Here is a 17081-nt window from a genome sequence, read left to right as displayed (position 1 = left end):
TTGCGAAAAAAAATTATCTTTTTATAGTGCTAAGAAGCTTGCACCAAAGGAGTGTCCTGCAACCTCAAAAATGTCTCCTCTCCCCAAAGGCTTGAATGGAGGAAGAATGCAGCTTGCCTGGATTAAAATAAAGCTGGTTATGTATGCTGTTTAGTAAAACATTTCGAGGAAGCATTTTCCTTAGGAAAGGTATGTCACTGGAGCCTTGATTCCACCTGGGACTTCCAATGTGATGCTTCATATGAGATCAGATGCAAGATGGCAGGCTGGGGTGATGGATGGATAGCAGTCGATCAGGGACTATTTGCTGTTACCGCTTAACCTGACTGCAATGTTCCCTCGCCAAATGAAAGCTCTGGGAGACCTCCACTCAGTTCCTTCCAGTCACTGCACATACCTGTGGTCACCATGCTGGTTTTTGGCAGCGACCCTGGGAACTTCAAAAAAATGGAGATTGCATGGCTGGTTTAGGTAGTGACACAAGTCACTGCAGGGCAACTTGAGTGTGCAGTACTGTATTGTGTAATGTGCTTGGGTGGCAGCATTTCTGGCAACTTCATAATAATGGAGACAGGCCTGGCTCCAGCTTTTTTGCTACCTCAAGCAGGGAAGAAAAGAAAAAAAAGCTGGAAACAGTGGCACTTCGGCAGCAGCTGTACCGCACCACTTCATTCTTTCCTATTGGCTGCCCCAAGCACCTTCTTCCTGCGCTAGTGCCTGGAGCCGGCCCTGAATGGAGAATATGATTCTGATCCTAGTAAATCATCATGGAACAAACCAGGGTAATAGATAATGTGATGCTGACTCTGTACCAACTACACCAGGAACCCAGGATAATAGAGTGTGGTGCTGGTTCTGGTAGCTATGCCAAGAGCAGTGGAATAATTGACAAGGCGGTACTGATTGTGGGTACCAGCCAGGGGTAGCCAACGTTAACAGAGAATGTGACTTTGGATCTGGGCAGGGATACTAGGAACTACAGCTCTTTAATATTCATTGTAGAGATTATGAAACATTAGAAGCATGTTGTAAAAGTTTCATTGTACACATGTGCATCATTGTAGGGGGATGCGGTTAGACCATACTGTAAAGATTGAATTTCTGGCCATCAAAAGCCCCTAGCGTCTGCTACCATGCCAAGAATGCAGCAGTTGTCCCAACCTCTTCACAGGGTTCTAATTATTCCTTCATCTCTCTGGGCATATAGATACACACACGTAGCAAACTGAGGCCATGTATGTACAGACACTAAGCATATCAGTGGGGATCAAACCCAGGACTTTCAATACCAAGCCCACAATTTCTATAAACTTGAGATAATGGAGTAGCTTGCATAGCTGGTTGAAATTAGCAGGCTGTTATTCTCACTGTGGCTGACCAGCAGCAGGAGACAGTATTATCCACATTAACAGCCTGATTTTCAAAGGCACTGAGCACCCAGAGCTCCTCCTGTCTTCAACTGGAGCGGCTGGTGCGCAGCACTTCCAAGAATCAGGCCCTAAGTCAATACATTACACATGCATCTTCAGGCTATTTTGTCTTCCTCTTCTGCACAATTGGTAGAGGAAGAGGGACCTGGATTTTCCTTTTCCATGCTGGTGTAGCCTCTGAACATAATTCCTGGTCAGGTGATTGAATAATGGAATTGGCGTACCTGCTCCCTTTTCCACCTTCCCTCCACCACAGAAACCATCACCGTGGGCATAATACATCTATGAACCAATGCTGGGGTGGTTGGTCAACCAGCTTTGCCCTTTTCTGTCTGAAACGACTGAAATAAAGAGAGTGTTACATAACAAAAGATTCCATGGGGATGTACATGGTGCAGCATCCTCTGCTTCCTGACAGGATTCCAAGCTGCCCTCTCCCTCTCAAAACAGCCTCTGAGGCAGGTGAACAAATGTCAATTATTCTGATTTATTCTCCGTCTAGATAGCTTTTGCCTTCCTGGCTTGGCTTTAAATTTAGACTGGGTGGATGGCTGCCAAGGGACCCATATGTTGGGTTCTGTGGTTCTGGGAAGAAAGACTGCAGGAAATAGCAATCTGCCCAAGGGATTCCCTCTCACCACCCTCTCACTCCAAAAGTCCCCCCACAAAACACATGGTGCCAGAGGCAGCTGGCTAGCCAGTCAGAAGACAGATTTAACACCCCACTGAAAAGGAAGGGAAACAGCAAACAAGGGATGCAAAACTGGTGACTTGAGTAGGGGAACTAAGAGAACCAATCCACCAGAGGCCACCCCTGCACCTACTTAGTAGCTACCCCCAAGCATTAGCCTTCACCTCCTGTTGTAACCAAATAAAAATCATCATTACACATTTGTTTTCTAGGTAAATTTGGTATTGTTGTTGGGGGGAGGGCAGTCCCCTGATCTCTTAAATTCTAACACAGAAAACTGGTGGTCGTAGAACAGCAGTACCTTTCACTTGTCCTTCGAATGATTTAGAAACCTGGTAATTACAAAAAAGATCAGTAGGACCTTGTTGCTGGTCTTAGAGATGAGAAAGTCAAGCTGAGGCTCTGCTTCCTTCATTTGGTATGTCCAGGAGGAACGCTGTAGGTGGGGGGCAGCCTTGACAGAACTGGAGAGGAGAGAGAGGGGGAGATAAAAGAATAAAAACAGTTCCAGCCAAGGAACTTCACAGTATGGTTCCCCTCCAGTCCCATGCTCTTGTGCCCAGAAAGTCAACAGTTCTCTGTGTATCAAGGAGCACAGGGGGCCTTGGGAGGAGAATCCAGGTTAGCCACCACACTCGTCAGCACAATGCTGTAGTTCAGCATCATTTTGCCAAGCAACAGTAGTGACAACCCTTCAAGAAGGATCAGGAGCTTGTCTTCTCATTAAAGTGGGTTTCCCCCAACGTTCTTGGGCGAAGAAAAGGAGAAAGAAAGGTGTTGTAAGAGAGGAAATTAGGAAGAAATAGAAGAAACCCAGAGAGTGAGAGAAGGGAGCATGTTGGGCACAACTTAGACCCGGGTATGCCTACAGGTTCGCGAGGTGCCTGAGGCTGAGGCAGCCGCAGAAGTGGATGGGGACTCTTCATCTGTCGTGTCTCCCTGCTCTTCCTTGTGGAGGCCGAGGTTGATGTGGCTCTGCAAGGCTGCTGGGGTCAGCCACTCCTTGGGGAGGCAACTTTGGAGGAAAGGGATGCACGAGCTGAAGTAGGCTAGGCGATTCACCCAACGGGGGATCTCCTTCCCACACAGGATCTGCAGAGCAAACAGAAAAGGAACATGGTTACCAGCACCAAGGCATATGTATCACGAGGCTGCTACAAAGACCACCACCTCCTCCTCCCCAGTCAGTCAATGGCCTGGATTCCTCAGTGCTCAGAAGATTCCTGTTTGATTACAAGGGCTATCTTTTGAGGTCACAGCCAGCCTTAAACTCAAACAATGTAAGCTTCTTCTTGGGGTGCCTTAGGCAAACTCCCAAGTGACTGGCCAACCCAACCTGTCCCTCAATCAGCAGGTTTGGGGAAGGTGTGGAAAACTACTCCTGTCCTCTCTCTCTCCTCTGGCTTTTTGAGACCTTGTTCTTATTTGGGGCTCATAGATCAGTCCTGCAGGTAGCTCTCAGAATACAGTTGATGTCATTTTCACTCTGTAATGCCAAAAGATTTGGACTGACATTGCCCTGAGCTTCATTACGCTGACGGTTGGCCATAACCAGGTGAATGGATGATTGTGAGGAACTATTTTGTCTGCTCTCCACTTTCTGTAACATTGATGCAGTCAGGTTGATTAATCTACAAAGTAGATTTATGCCACAGCACCTTAAGTCCTTTTCTTATTGTAACTCTTAACCCCTCCTTTCTTCCCTATTCCTACTGAAATAGGAAAAAGAAAGCACCAAGAACAAATCTCAGTATCTTGGGGGTCCTACACATACCACATGCATTGTTTTGTGTATGCTTTCATGGCATGTATACTGCCATGTTTTGCTTTGCTTTGCTAAGAACCACACAAAATCTGACATGATGGCATGGGATGGTTCAGGGGATTGTTTTTGTGACATAGACCCTTTCTCCCTTAGGCCATAAGTCCAAATACATTTTTACTGAACCACAGTAGCATGTGGAACTACTTTAAAGTTTAGAGATAAGTGTATGAAACTCAGGGCATTGGTACTGAGCATCAGAGAAGTGAATAGAACCATGTACCTTGAGTAGCTCTTTTGCTGCCAAAATTACTTGTAAACATCCAAGTTATGTAGGAATCAGTAATGTTCTACATTTTCATTTTGGGGACAAATTCCTACATCAGTGACTTTCTCATGGAGTCACTACTCCTCCCAAATTTCTAAACACCACTGCCAGATCTTCTCATGGACCATACCCCTACTATATGGATTTAAGAATAGTTAACAGGAAAGGATCTGTAGCCCAGACTGATCCACAAATCACAGTTTGAGAACCACAGAGTAAGACTTTGTCAGCAGTCATTTTAGTTCCATCCAGGATCTTAAGAAAATTCATTTTTTAAATTATATTGTATAAATTTAGCCCAAAATTCACCTTTGAAAAGCAAATATTTTACATATCTATCTCCTTGAAGCCTGACCAGTACCTCCAAACCTAGTACCATTGCCTCCATTTTTGGTTGCATTTCCCCTCAATCCCTTTTCCAGCCCCAGTAGCTCTGGTAACAGACCGCCTCCTTGGAAAATGAATATATAAAATAAGGTGCCGTTTTTTAAAGTATGCATTTAATTCTGGGGGAAGGCACTGGATCAAAGCTACAAAGGAATCATAAAAATACCATTAGAACAATGAACATGGTAGTGGAGCTTTTGGAGAATTAGTGCTAGGAAAAGACCTGCAGAAGGAAGGAGTGGTTGGAGTGGCTGTTTTGTTTGATTCCTTTCACTAAGCAGCTCAGAAAACTGTGACAATTGCTCCTGCCATTCTCTATGTGGAAATGATGCTGAGGGATTTTGCTTTTATTACCTTTTTCACAGGGCAAATCAATGAAGCCAGGAGGAACTGTAAAGCATACTTCAGGACATGTGAGCATCAGGCCATCACTCACCAATTAGGACAGTTTATGGCGCTCGAGTGCAATGATGATGCCTAAGATCACGTCTATACTAGAAGTGGTACAGCTACAGCAGCTCTGTAGTGTAGATGCTTCCTACAATGACAGGAAAGTGTCACGGGGCAATCCACTGAGAGACCTTTCAAGCTTTAATCACAAACCAAAACCACTCTAGATCTCCTTTGCCCCCACCATATTGTACAGTACTGTGTTTTTCCAGCAGGCCACAGCCTGCAGGGTTATTTACATACATTTACAGTCCAGAGCCAGCTTCCCCACTTGCTTCAAGGGCAGGGACTAGTACTAGCAGCAGCCAGTCTTGCCTGTCTCTGCCTTCCTTTAGCTCCCTCCTCTTCCCCAGCACTGCCTTTCTGTCTGCTTATCTTATCCCAGGAGTAGGAGTTGCTTCCCCCTCAATGAGACCCTCAGCTGTAGCTCTCCTCAGTGAAGTGGCACCCTCAGTCAACTACCCGCCTTCCAGTGAGGTCTCCATTAGTATATACTGGTGGGGACTTGAGTGACAGGGAGCCAAGTTAGCTCCTGACTCAGCACACCCTGTTACCAAGGGGTTTTTCCATAGCCGTAGGTAATCCACCTTCCCAAGTGATGGTCGTAAGGGCAGTGGAAGAATCCTTTCATCAACCTAGCCTCGTCTACACCAGGGGCTAGGCCTGTCTAACTACAGCATTCAGGGATGTGAAATTTTCACACCCTGAGTGCTTTATCTATGTCAACCTAGCTTTTAAGTGTAGACCAGGCCTGAGTAGTTCCCTTCCCTCAGACACACGTCCATCTGAGTCTTCTCCATCACCAAAGCCACCTTGTTACTACTCCACAGTGGAATAGAAATCTCAACAAGGTAGCAAAAATGAACTTCAGGAAATCCTAACAGTAGTACAACCTTTTCCTTAAGTTTGAGCTGTCTGCTTTGCAATGTATTGTTGTGGAAGTAGTACACACCAGTCCAGAGGTAATAGAGAAAACCAGATTTTAATGAGATTAGACCAAGTGAACTTAATTAAAGCCATACAAGGAAAATGAAGAGGGAGAATTCCAATAATATCAGAATCCCTGGAAGCTCTGCCCATTGTAGCTCCCCAGGCAGAAAAATCAGTTAGAGACATTACATCAGGAGAACAACTCACCTACCCTGATGGCCAGACACTGTTTCCAGCCATGTAACCTTTTCATGGGTGTCACGCATGCCAGACAATGAGGCATACTTTCCCACTCCCCCAACCCTGAGAGGGGCATTCCCTTCTGTGGAGAGATGTGTACAAGCCCTTTTGAGACACAACAGGTAAACTGTCTTGGATCAGAAACACTGGTCTTGATTTCTAGATCAAAATAAACACCCATCATGCTTTCAAAAGGTACCTACTGGCTGCCCTAGGAAACTTTAAAGAGCTGTAGTGAATCCTCATCTGGATTGCTGTCAGGCTTTGCAGAGTCCCTGGGAGCATGACAACTGTACTGAAATGTAGATGGAATAAGGAATGCTGTCTTCTCCCAGTTTGTCTGAGACTTTGAGAAGGCAGTTGAGGCTCCTAGCTGATTCTGCTAATTGGGACAGGGAGCCTTTTGCACTAAACAAGCCCTTTAAGTTGACTGTAAAGATGCTTATGCCCCCTTTGAAAATGAAGACAGGGAGCTACGAGGGCTGGACTAGGCTGCATCACACTGAACTCTGACAAGGAGCATGAGGATGCTTAGGCATCTATTTGAGGAATAATACAGTTTGCTTTGTACCTCTCAAATGTGCCTCGATTTAAGGAACATTACACGAAGGCCTTGTCTACACTACCAAGTTTTGTCACTAAAACTGCCATTTGTCAACCCAAACAGTGAGTGCGTACACATTGTGAGGCAACTTTTGCCTGGGAAAATGTCTGGTTTTGGTGACAAAATACATTCATACTCATGATAGATTTATGTCTTTTTCCCCTACATTTTTTTGACAAAGTGCAAGTGTAGACACCATGTTTCATTTCACTGCTTTTAATGGGCCTCCAGGAGGTGTCCCACAATGCCCATCCTGATTGCTTTGGCCAGCAGTTTGAACTCCACTGCCCTGCAGCCAGGTAAACAACCATCATAGAATATCTGGGTTGGAAGGGATCTCAGGAGATCATCTAATCCAACCCCCTGCTCAAAGCTAGACCAATTCCCAGACAGATTTTTGCCCCAGATCCCTAAATGGCCCCCTCAAGGATTGAACTCACAACCCTGGGTTTAGCAGACCAATACTCAAACCACTGAGCGATCCCTCTCTCCCCAATCCACCCTTCCCTCATAGACGCCTTGGGAATTTTTGAAATTCCATTTCCTGTTAGGGCTCAGCATGGAGAGGTCTCATCGCATCTTCCCCAGTGACCATGCAAATGCTCTCCCGCCTGGACCACTGTGGAGCTGTTGGATCTGCTCAGTATAAGGGGACAGGAGGCTGTGCAGTCCCAGCTGTGCTTGAACCATAGGAACTGGGATACCTACGGGCAGATTTATCGAGGCGTCTGCTAAAAGGGCCATGATGGGGACATGCTACAGTGCAGAGCGAAGATTGAGGAGCTGAGGCAGGTGTACCATAAGGTGAGGGAGGCAACCGTTGCTCCACTGCTTCACCTAAGACCTGCAGGTTCTATACGGAGCTGGATGCTATCCTCAGTGGTGACCCCATCTCCACTGCCAAGAGCCCTGTGGATACTTTGGAGGGCACGGAGATGGCGGAAAGACAACCTAACCCAGAGGACAAAGTTACTGATGAAGAGGTGGAGTTAGATGAGGATGTGCAGCTCCCGGCGGGGTTGTCTCATGGGGCAGGGAGCCAGGAATTGTACTCCACTCCAGAGGTACCTAGTCAGCCTCAGCAGTTGCTCTCAGCAGTGAGCATGAAGCAGGAGATGAGACTCCTGGCAAGTGGCTGTGGCTTGTGTAGTGCAGAGGTGGATTCAGGGCAAAGAAATGTGGGAGGCTGGCTGTGTTTCTGTGAGCTGGACATTTCCCTGTGTAGCTAATCAATACAGCAGAACAGGGTGTTGATGCATGCCACGATCTCATGGGAATCCTCTAGAGAGATCTCCAAGGAAGTTTCCTGAAGGTACTCAGTAATCCTCTGCTGAAGGTTCCCTGGCAGAGCAACTTTGTTCCTTCCCTCATTGTAGGAAATTTTCCCCATGCCATATGGAAATCACTTGTGTGGGGACCAAAGTTACACATAGATGAGCAGCATAGGGAGCAGGGCAGAAGCCACAAGCATGTAGTAGATGTACCCTCATTTCCCTGCTTACCTTTAGCAGTGAGATGTCTGCTAGAATTACCCCACATGTGGAAAAGTGTTGGAGAATTTTAGAATTTGTTCCCTAGAATGCTGCACCATGACCCTTGCAAAGAGTGTGTGCTCTTTTCCCCATGTGGAGCTCCCCTTCCTCCCCACGCCAACACTCACCATGCTTTGAGTGTTCGCAGAGATGTGTGTCTGACTAGGGTCAGTGAGAAAGTGATAACAATGTTGCAAAAGGTGTATTTAATTAAAATGTTTCAATGCTGTGCATAAATTTAACAATCTCGCTTCTGTGCATTGTCCCCTATGCTTTACCAGATGTGGCCTTCAGGAACACCCCATACACCCCTGCCAAGTGTCTGCACAAGAAAGTGCCCAAAACTCAGCAGAGAAAAGACAAGTTCCAGGACATCCTGCAATGCTCCAATGCAGAAAAAAGAGAACGAAAGGAGTGCTGGGAAGCAGGGCTGGTGCAACCATTTAGGCTACCTAGGCAGTCGCCTAGGGCATTGGGATTTGGGGGGCACCATTTTCTTAGGCAGCGACTGTGGTGGCCAGATCTTTGGCCGCCCTGGTCGCCACCGGCATTTAGGTGGAGGGAGCTGGGGCAGGGGAGCGCGGGGAGGACCACCTGCAGCAAGTAAGGGGGGGGAGGCGACACGCAGGGGAACTCCCCGGCCCAGCTCACCCCTGCCCTGCCTCCATCCCGAGCACGCTGTGGCTGCTTCACTTCTCCCACCTCCCAGGCTTGCGGCGCCTAAGCTGATTGGCGCTGCAAGCCTGAGAGGCGGGAAAAGTGAGGCAGCGATGGCGTGCTTGGGGAGGAGGCAGGGCAGGGGTGAGCTGCTTCACTTCTCCTACCTCTCAGGCTTGTGGCGCCAATCAGCTTAGGTGCCACAAGCCTGGGAGGTGGGAGAAGTGAAGCAGCCACGGTGTGCTTGGGGTGCTCGTGCTCGGAGCAGGGGTGAGCTGGGGCGGGGGGGGCACCTCAGGGCGGAGGGGGGTAGCTGTCATGCGGAGGGGGGCGCAAGGTGGAAGTTTCGCCTAGGGCACAAAACATCCTTGCACCGACCCTGCTGGGAAGCCAAATAGCATGACAGAAAAGAGAATCGCGTGTTTGTTAAGGACACTACTGAGCAGATGATTAAAGTAATGGAGGAGCAAATGCAGATGCTGAAGTCCTTAATAATGCAGCAGACTGAGCAGATCAGTGCTTGACCTTCACTGCAGCACATTCAGAACTCTTTTCTGTGCCCCTCAAACTCCTCCCGCACATTTCTTTCCACCTTCCAGGACTTCTTAATTTCCTCTTTACTCCACCCCCTTGGACAACTTCCACAATGATAGCTGAACCTATACACAGTTGTGAAAGTCTGCCCTTCCCTGGTTCCTCCTTTCCCACTAAGCATCTGTGTGTTTGTGTGTGCTTTTTCTTGTGCAATAAAAGCAAACTTTTATAACGGTAAATCATCTCTTTTTTTAATACAAGGTGAGATTACAGGCACTGCCAATACATGCATATGCCTTTTAATCACTTTATTACAGGAATATCATGCCCCAAATGTCACCATTGCCCCCTAGGAAAACTACATGTAATGTAACATTAAAGCAACTCACACAGAGATATACGTTACTGGTGGTCATTGTCAAAGTGCTGCCTCAAAGCCTCCTTGATTCAAATAGCTCCCCTCTGGGCTCCTCTGTCAGCCCTGGTATCTGGCTGCTCAAAATCAGTGGCCAAGAAGTCTGCTTCAGCACTCCACCCCGAGCAAACCTTTCACCCTTAGCTTCACAGAGATTACACAATGTATGACACGTGGCTATGACCATGGGAATATTATCCTCAGTGAGGTCCAATTTGCCATAAAGGCATCACCAGTGCACCTTTAATCTGCCAAAGGCACATTCAATTGTCATCTGGCACCTATTGAGCCTGTTGTTGAACTGCTCCTTATTGCTGTCCAGGTGTCCCATGTAAGGTTTCATGAACCACAGTTGTAAGGGGTACACAGGGTCTCCAAGGATCACTATGGGCATTGCGACCCTCCACCCTCCCCGTAATCTTCTGGTTAGGAAAGGAAGTCCCTGCTTGCACTTTCTGTACAAGCTCGTGATTCTGAAGATGCGTGCGTCACACACTTTCCCATGTTGATGTTAGTGAAATGCCCACGGTGATCCACAAGTGCCTGCAACACCATGGAGAAGTACCCCTTCCTATTGATGTATTCCATCTCAAGGTGGTCTGGTGCCAAAATTGGAATGTGTGTGCCATCTATCGCCCCTCCACAGTTAGGGAAACCCATTTCTGCAAAGCCATCCACTATTTCACACACATTTCCCAGAGTCATGGTCCTTCATAGCAGGATGTGATTTATTGCCCTGCACACTTGCATCAACACAGCCCCAACGGTCGACTGCCCCATTCCAAACTGATTTGCGACTGACCAGTAGCAGTCTGGAGTTGCCAGCTTCCACACAGCGATTGCCACATGCTTCTCTACTGAGAAGGCAGCTCTCATTCTGATGTCCTTGTGCCACAGGTCTGGGGCCAGCTCCGCGCACAGTTCCAGGAAGATGCTTTCCGCATCTGAAAGTTCTGTAGCCACTGCTCGTCATCCCACACCTGCATGACGATATGACCCCACCATTCAGTGCTTGTTTCATGAGCCCAAAAGTGACGATCTATCCTATGCACCTGCTCTGTGAATGCCAAAAGCTATCTAAAGTTGCTCCTATTCATATCGTGCAGAATGTCAAGCACCTGCGAGTCTTCCTCAGTTAGGAACTTCACAATTAACTGCACTGGCCTCTGCAATGTCTTCATGACAGTTAACAGAGCATAGGAGAGCAGTGCAGGATCCATCCCTTCTCACCAAGATGCTGGGGTGCACAGCAAAGAAGGGCCGCTGAAAAAATGCCACAAAAGAAAGCCGGAAGCCCATGGAGTTCTGGGACAGAAAGCAGTGCATCACGGGACATATAGCACTGTCCCAAGATGCGCCGCAATCCACTCCATCATCCCACAAGACCTAGTGACAGAAGGACTGTGGGATAGGTACCCACAGTGCATTGCTCACATTGTCAATGACAGTGCCCCCACTGTGAAAGCAATCTGCCGACAGAGGGAACGAGTGTGAACACGAAATTGCTATTTTTATTAAGTCAACTTTTGGGTGTTGACATCACTTTTGTTGACACAAACTGGCAGTGTAGACAGTGGCCATCAGAGAAGTACAGCTGCTAGAGAAAAAGTCCGAAATACACATCCCAGGAACAGTTTTTCTTGTTCATACAAACCCCCTGTGACTTGTATCCATTCACTGCTGTTGGTCCTAGACCTTCCACAGCTTCTGTATTCAAGTCTGAGCTATTCGTCTTGCCCCACTACATTTTGGTGCCATGGGGGTTGTCACTGCTCCTACAGACAGAGATTCAACACTTTGGGCTAGCAAGAGTGGGGATTGAGAGTCACTGCTTATCCCCATGTACATCCATGATATTCCTGCATCTTCCCCCAGCTCCCTTCTGGGAGAACGGCTCACACTAAAACCTGCATGCTTCATGCATTGCCCCCATTTGAGGCAGAAAACTTCTGCAGCAGCTATGCGTACTTACTGCCACCATTAGGGGGCATTTTACAGCCGAGAAGTTGGCTTTCCTTTACTAGAAGTTCTTCTGGGAGGGTTGGCTAAGAGCTGCAAATGCCCCCGCTGCTGTCTGGGGAGCCAAGTGGAAACACAGTTCAGACATATAGAGCAGAAGCCAAAAGTGAAGGAGAGATGGGAACTGACAGTCTGGGATCTAGTTCTGGAGAGCTGTCAAGTCCACACCAGCGCTTCAGCTCACCAATTTACAAGTGACGCAGAAAACAGAGAGAGCCTCAGAGCCCCTGAAGTCAGACCCATTTCCCATTCCCATCCTCCAATGTATCTGAGAGTTGAATTCATTTAAATGAAGGAAAATAGCAGAAATTTATAACATCCACCATATGCTTAAAGCACGTTATTGCTGGCAACCGCATCCTTTACTACTGCTGAAACTGACAGCTGGGTAATCTGACCCACATATGCCAGAAATGCTACTTCACAGGCAATAGGAGAGTGACAAAAGGTGTGATAAAAAACATTTGGAATAATGCAACAGGAAACTATTGTCCCTAACTGGTGCTATGCAGCCACCTGAATAGTTCCCTAAATATCACTGGTATTTAGGTTTAGCCCAATATCCCCAAATACCCCTGTGATATTTGGGATACCTAGAAATGTATTGGAGACCTAAACATGAGAATGGGGATAAGGAAGTACTTCAGTTAGCAGGAAGGTGAGAGAAGAGCCACACAAATGATTAAAGGATTAGAAAACCTGCCTTTTAGAGATAGACTCAAGATACTCAATCTATTTAGCTTAACAAAGAGAAGGTTAAGCGGTGAGTCTATTACAGTCCATAAGTGCCTACATGAGAAACAAATATTTAATAAAGGGATCTTCAGTCTAGCAAAGAAGGTATAATATGATCCAATGGCTGGAAGCTGAAGCCAGACAAATTAAGCCTGGAAGTACATTTAGAACAGTGAGGGTGATTAACTATCGGAACAACTTATTGAGGTTCCTGGTGGATTCTCCATCACTGGCAATTTTTAAATCAAGACTGGAAGTGTTTCTAAAAGCTTGGCTCTAGGAATTATTGTAGGGAAGCTCTATGGCCTGTGTTATACAGGAGGGCAGACTAGATGATCACAATGCTCCATTCTGGCCTTGGAATCTATGAATCCGTGGCAAATAACAGACCACAGGATCTTCTGCTAAATTACTGATCAAAGCTTCATAAACTGAGAGAACATAGTAGAGGGATAAAGCTAACTTCATTGGAGTCACCTAGCTGAGATCTAGTGCCATGGACCACATTTTTGAACAATAATCTCACCTACCTAAAGTTAAGTTCTCTTTTAGTGACTGCAGGGAACATCAGCCTCAGCAAGATTACTATAGCATGTCAATGAACCCTTCAATGGAAAAAATAAGTCTCTGGTCGTTTCCTCTGCAGCGATACAACTTAAAGTGAAACCTCATGGTTAGAGAGGCTTGTTAATGAAAAAAAGAACTTCACCAGTGTAAGGAGGTTCTATCCTGCAAATCCCAGGAGGAATGTCTCCCTCATCTACTCTCCTCCCATCCTATCCCCTCTCACCTTACACCCCCCCCCTCCAATTTTCAAATGCTCCTCCCTCTGCAGACCTCCAAGGTCTGCAGGAAGGGAGTCCTTGTCCTGCAAACCTTAGGACACCTGCAGGGGGATGGGACTGCAGACAACAGGAGGCATGAGCCTTTTCAGAACCTGACAGACTTACGTTGGGGTTGTTGGAGGCCCAACAAACTCTCTAGACTCACTTGAGGCAGGCACTTCTTAGCAGTTTGGGTGTGTATTACCTTTCAAGAATGAGAGCTTTTAAGAACAACACTGTACAATCCCCACACATTATAAAATGCAGAGTGAAGGTTACTGTTCTCAAACACAACCCCCAAACCATCTTAACTCTGTCTCCATACGTGGGCCCTGCAAAATCAGAAACTTCTACTTCTTAATCCAAGCACTACAGAATTTCCTTTTATCAGTGACCACAAAGACTAGAAAGCCTCAACATTAAGTATATAAGTGTTGTGCTGCTTCACAACCTTCTTAAGGATCATACTTAGAATGCACACAGAATTTTACAAATTTCTGATTAGACAAATAACACAGTGAAGGCAATCATTTCCCACACCTCATTAAGGGCCTGATCCAAAGCCTCATGAAGTCAATGTGAGTCTTCCCAGGGCTTTGGCTCTGACGCTAAGGGCAGAATCCTGCAAAGACTTGAAGGTATTCAGTACATTGTAGATGGCGTTCCTCAAGCCCTCAGAACCAGGCTCTGTGATTCAATGTGGCAACCAGTTCTACAGATGCCAGGAAACACAGGCTAGCAGGTCTCCTTTTACAAACGTATGCCCAGATTATGCTATAGTGCAAATGTCATGTGAAAAGAGAAAGAGTTACTGTGTTGACAACGCAGCACAATTAGCAGTCGGGCATTCATAGTTTAAATTTTAGAATCTATGCTCTGTGGTGCGTGCTTTTAACAGTCTGCATGCAAAAGAGGGAAGATGGCAGCCTGGCATCTCTACGAAGGCAGAGTTACAGGAGCCTGGGTACCTTGTGGAGAAGTGCAACTTGAATTCCTCATTTCCTGGTTGTCTAATCTGAGGTTTGTTTGTTTCAAATAACATTCCTGAAAGGTAACATACTCAAGCATGAAACCATAATTTGAGATGTAGTGAAAAATAATTTCACATAAGAGCAGCCATAATGGGTCAGCCTAATGTCCATCTAGCCCAGTATCCTGTCTCTGACAGCGGCCAAACATAGAGCTTCAGAGGAAGTGTATAAAATAGGGCAATTTTTGAGAGATCAATCCCATCTTCCCTGCAGCTTCTGGCAGAGGTTTAGGGTTACCCCAAGCACAGAGTTACATCCCTGATTATCTTAGCTAATACTCATTGATGGACCTATCCTCCATGAACTTACCTAGCTCCTTTCTGAACTCAGTTATACTTTTGGCCTTCACAACATCCCCTGGCAATGAGTTCTATAGGTCAATTGTGCACTATGTGGAAAAAATATTTCCTTTTGTTTCTACAGTAGTACCTCAGAGTTATGAATACCTTGGGAACAGGGCCGACTGGCTTTTTTGTCATCCCATGCAAAAAACCACTGAGCTGGCCAGAGCAGCGAAGGGGAGGGAGGGACAAACAAACCTGCAAGCCAGCCAGAGCGGCAAAAGGTGAAAACAAACAAAACTGCAGAGCTGCAAAGGGAGGAAAAAAAACAAAAACAAAACCTGCGAGGCAGACGGAGCACAGGTGCAGGGGGACTCCCGGCCCTGCAGACGTGCCCTGGGCAGTGGGGGGGAGAGAGAGAAGGGGGGCAGCCAGGGCTTTCTTCAGTGGGGGGCTCGCCACACCGCCTGCCAGGAGGGCTCCACACCGCTCCAGTCGGCGGGCAGGGAAGGACACAGGCTGCCCTGCTGGGCTTGTTACAGACCTGGCACTACTCCCAAAAGGGCGCTCCCCTCCTCTGTGCTGCTGCCCCCTACAGAGCGGCCGAAGCAGTAAACCAAAAAGAAAAAACAAAAAAACCTGTGGGGGCGGCAGAAGCAGCAAAGCAAAAAAAAAAAAAAAGTGATTGGGCGGAATGCCGCCCCTTGGAATCTGCCGCTCCAAGCACGAGCTTGCTTGGCTGGTGTCTGGAGCCAGCCCTGCTTGGGAATGGAAGTTGTTTGTAACTCTGAAATGTTTGTTACTGAACAAAACATTTTGGTTGTTGTTTCAAAAGTTTACAATTGAACATTGACTTAATACAGCTTTGAAACTTTACAATGCAGAAGAAAAATGCTGCTTTTGTCCCTCTTAATTTAAATGAAACAAGCACAGAAACAGTTTCCTTGCCTTGTCAAATCGTTTTTTAAAACTTTCCCTTTTATTTTTTAGTAGTTTACATTTAACACAGTACTGAACTGTATTTGCTTTTTTTTTCGGTCTCTGCTGCTGCCTGATTGCATTCTTCCAGTTCCAAATGAGGTGTGTGGTTGACCAGTCAGTTTGTAACTCTGATGTTTGTAATCTGAGGTTCTACTGTATTAAACTTGCTGATTATTAATTTTTTGTTTGTGGAGAAAGCAAATAAAACTTCTCTATTCACTTTTTCCATCTCATTTATGACTTTATCTCTATCATATTTCTTCTTTTGTCTCTTTTCTAAACCGAACAGCCCTAGCCTTTTGAGTCTCTCAACATATGGAAGCCGTTCCGTACCCTGGATCATCCTTGTTGCCCTCCTCTGAACCTTTTCCAGTTCCATTATATCCTTTTAGATATGGTGTGTCTGGTTCTGGTCACCCTACACCATGGATTTATATTGTGGTGCATGAGATTTTTGGTCTTATTTTCTATCTCTTTCCATTTAGTTCCTAACATTTTGTTAGTCTTTTTGACCACTGCTGCACATTGAACTGATGTTTTCAGAGAAGTATTCATGACATCTCCAAGATCTCTTTCCTGAGTGATAACAGCTAATTTAGAGCCCTTCGTTATATATTGTATTTTTTCCAAAGTGCATAACTTTGCACTTATCAGTGTTGAATTTCATCTGCCATTTTGTTGCCCAGTCACCCAGTTTTGTGATATCCCTCTGCAACTCTTCACAGTCAGCTTTGGACTTAACTATCTTGAATAATTTTGAATACGCAAGCGTTGCCATTTCACTTTTCCAGATCATTAAATAATACGTTGAACAGTACAGGTCCCAGTACAGACTATTGGAGGACCTTGCTGTTTACCTCCCTCCATTGTGAAAACTGACCATTTACTTCTGCCCTTTGCTTCCTATCTTTTAACTAGTTACTGGTCCATGAGAAGACCTCCCCCGTTATCCCATGACTGCTTAGTTTCCTTAAAAGCCTTACTAAAGTTTTCATGTTGGAATTAATTGTAGACTAAATTTGTTTTATAGTTACTGTGTGAACTTTCACCCCAGGGAGCGTAACTAGCCTGCAGAGATCAACAAAATAGACTGAGTGGCAACATGCTATAAAGTTCGGGCCAGACTGCATTCAGTGTGCATGCACTAAAGGAGCAGTACTGTGAATGGCCTTCATCTCACAGCGTAGAGAACATTTGAGACTAGTAAATGAGGATGAATGGACTCAGGAGTTATGTTGTTTTCAGGGAAT

At 46.1% G+C, this 17081-nt stretch overlaps 1 protein-coding gene across 1 annotated transcript in view; it reads right to left on the bottom strand.

The window, feature by feature from the left end:
- Window positions 1-672: 672 nt before the first annotated feature.
- LOC115650171 (deubiquitinase DESI2-like) overlaps window positions 673-17081 on the bottom strand; it is an 81715-nt gene continuing 65306 nt past the window's right edge. The window contains exon 5 of the mRNA XM_030559675.1: window positions 673-3213. Coding sequence (XP_030415535.1) covers window positions 2971-3213 — 243 coding nt within the window. The 3' untranslated portion in view covers window positions 673-2970. The remainder of the gene's footprint in view (window positions 3214-17081) is intronic.

Source organism: Gopherus evgoodei, chromosome 4, assembly GCF_007399415.2.
Source record: "Gopherus evgoodei ecotype Sinaloan lineage chromosome 4, rGopEvg1_v1.p, whole genome shotgun sequence".
In the NCBI taxonomy this organism is placed as follows: domain Eukaryota; kingdom Metazoa; phylum Chordata; order Testudines; family Testudinidae; genus Gopherus; species Gopherus evgoodei.
Note: the sequence above shows the minus strand (reverse complement) of the source record. Positions and strands in the feature narration are given on the sequence as shown.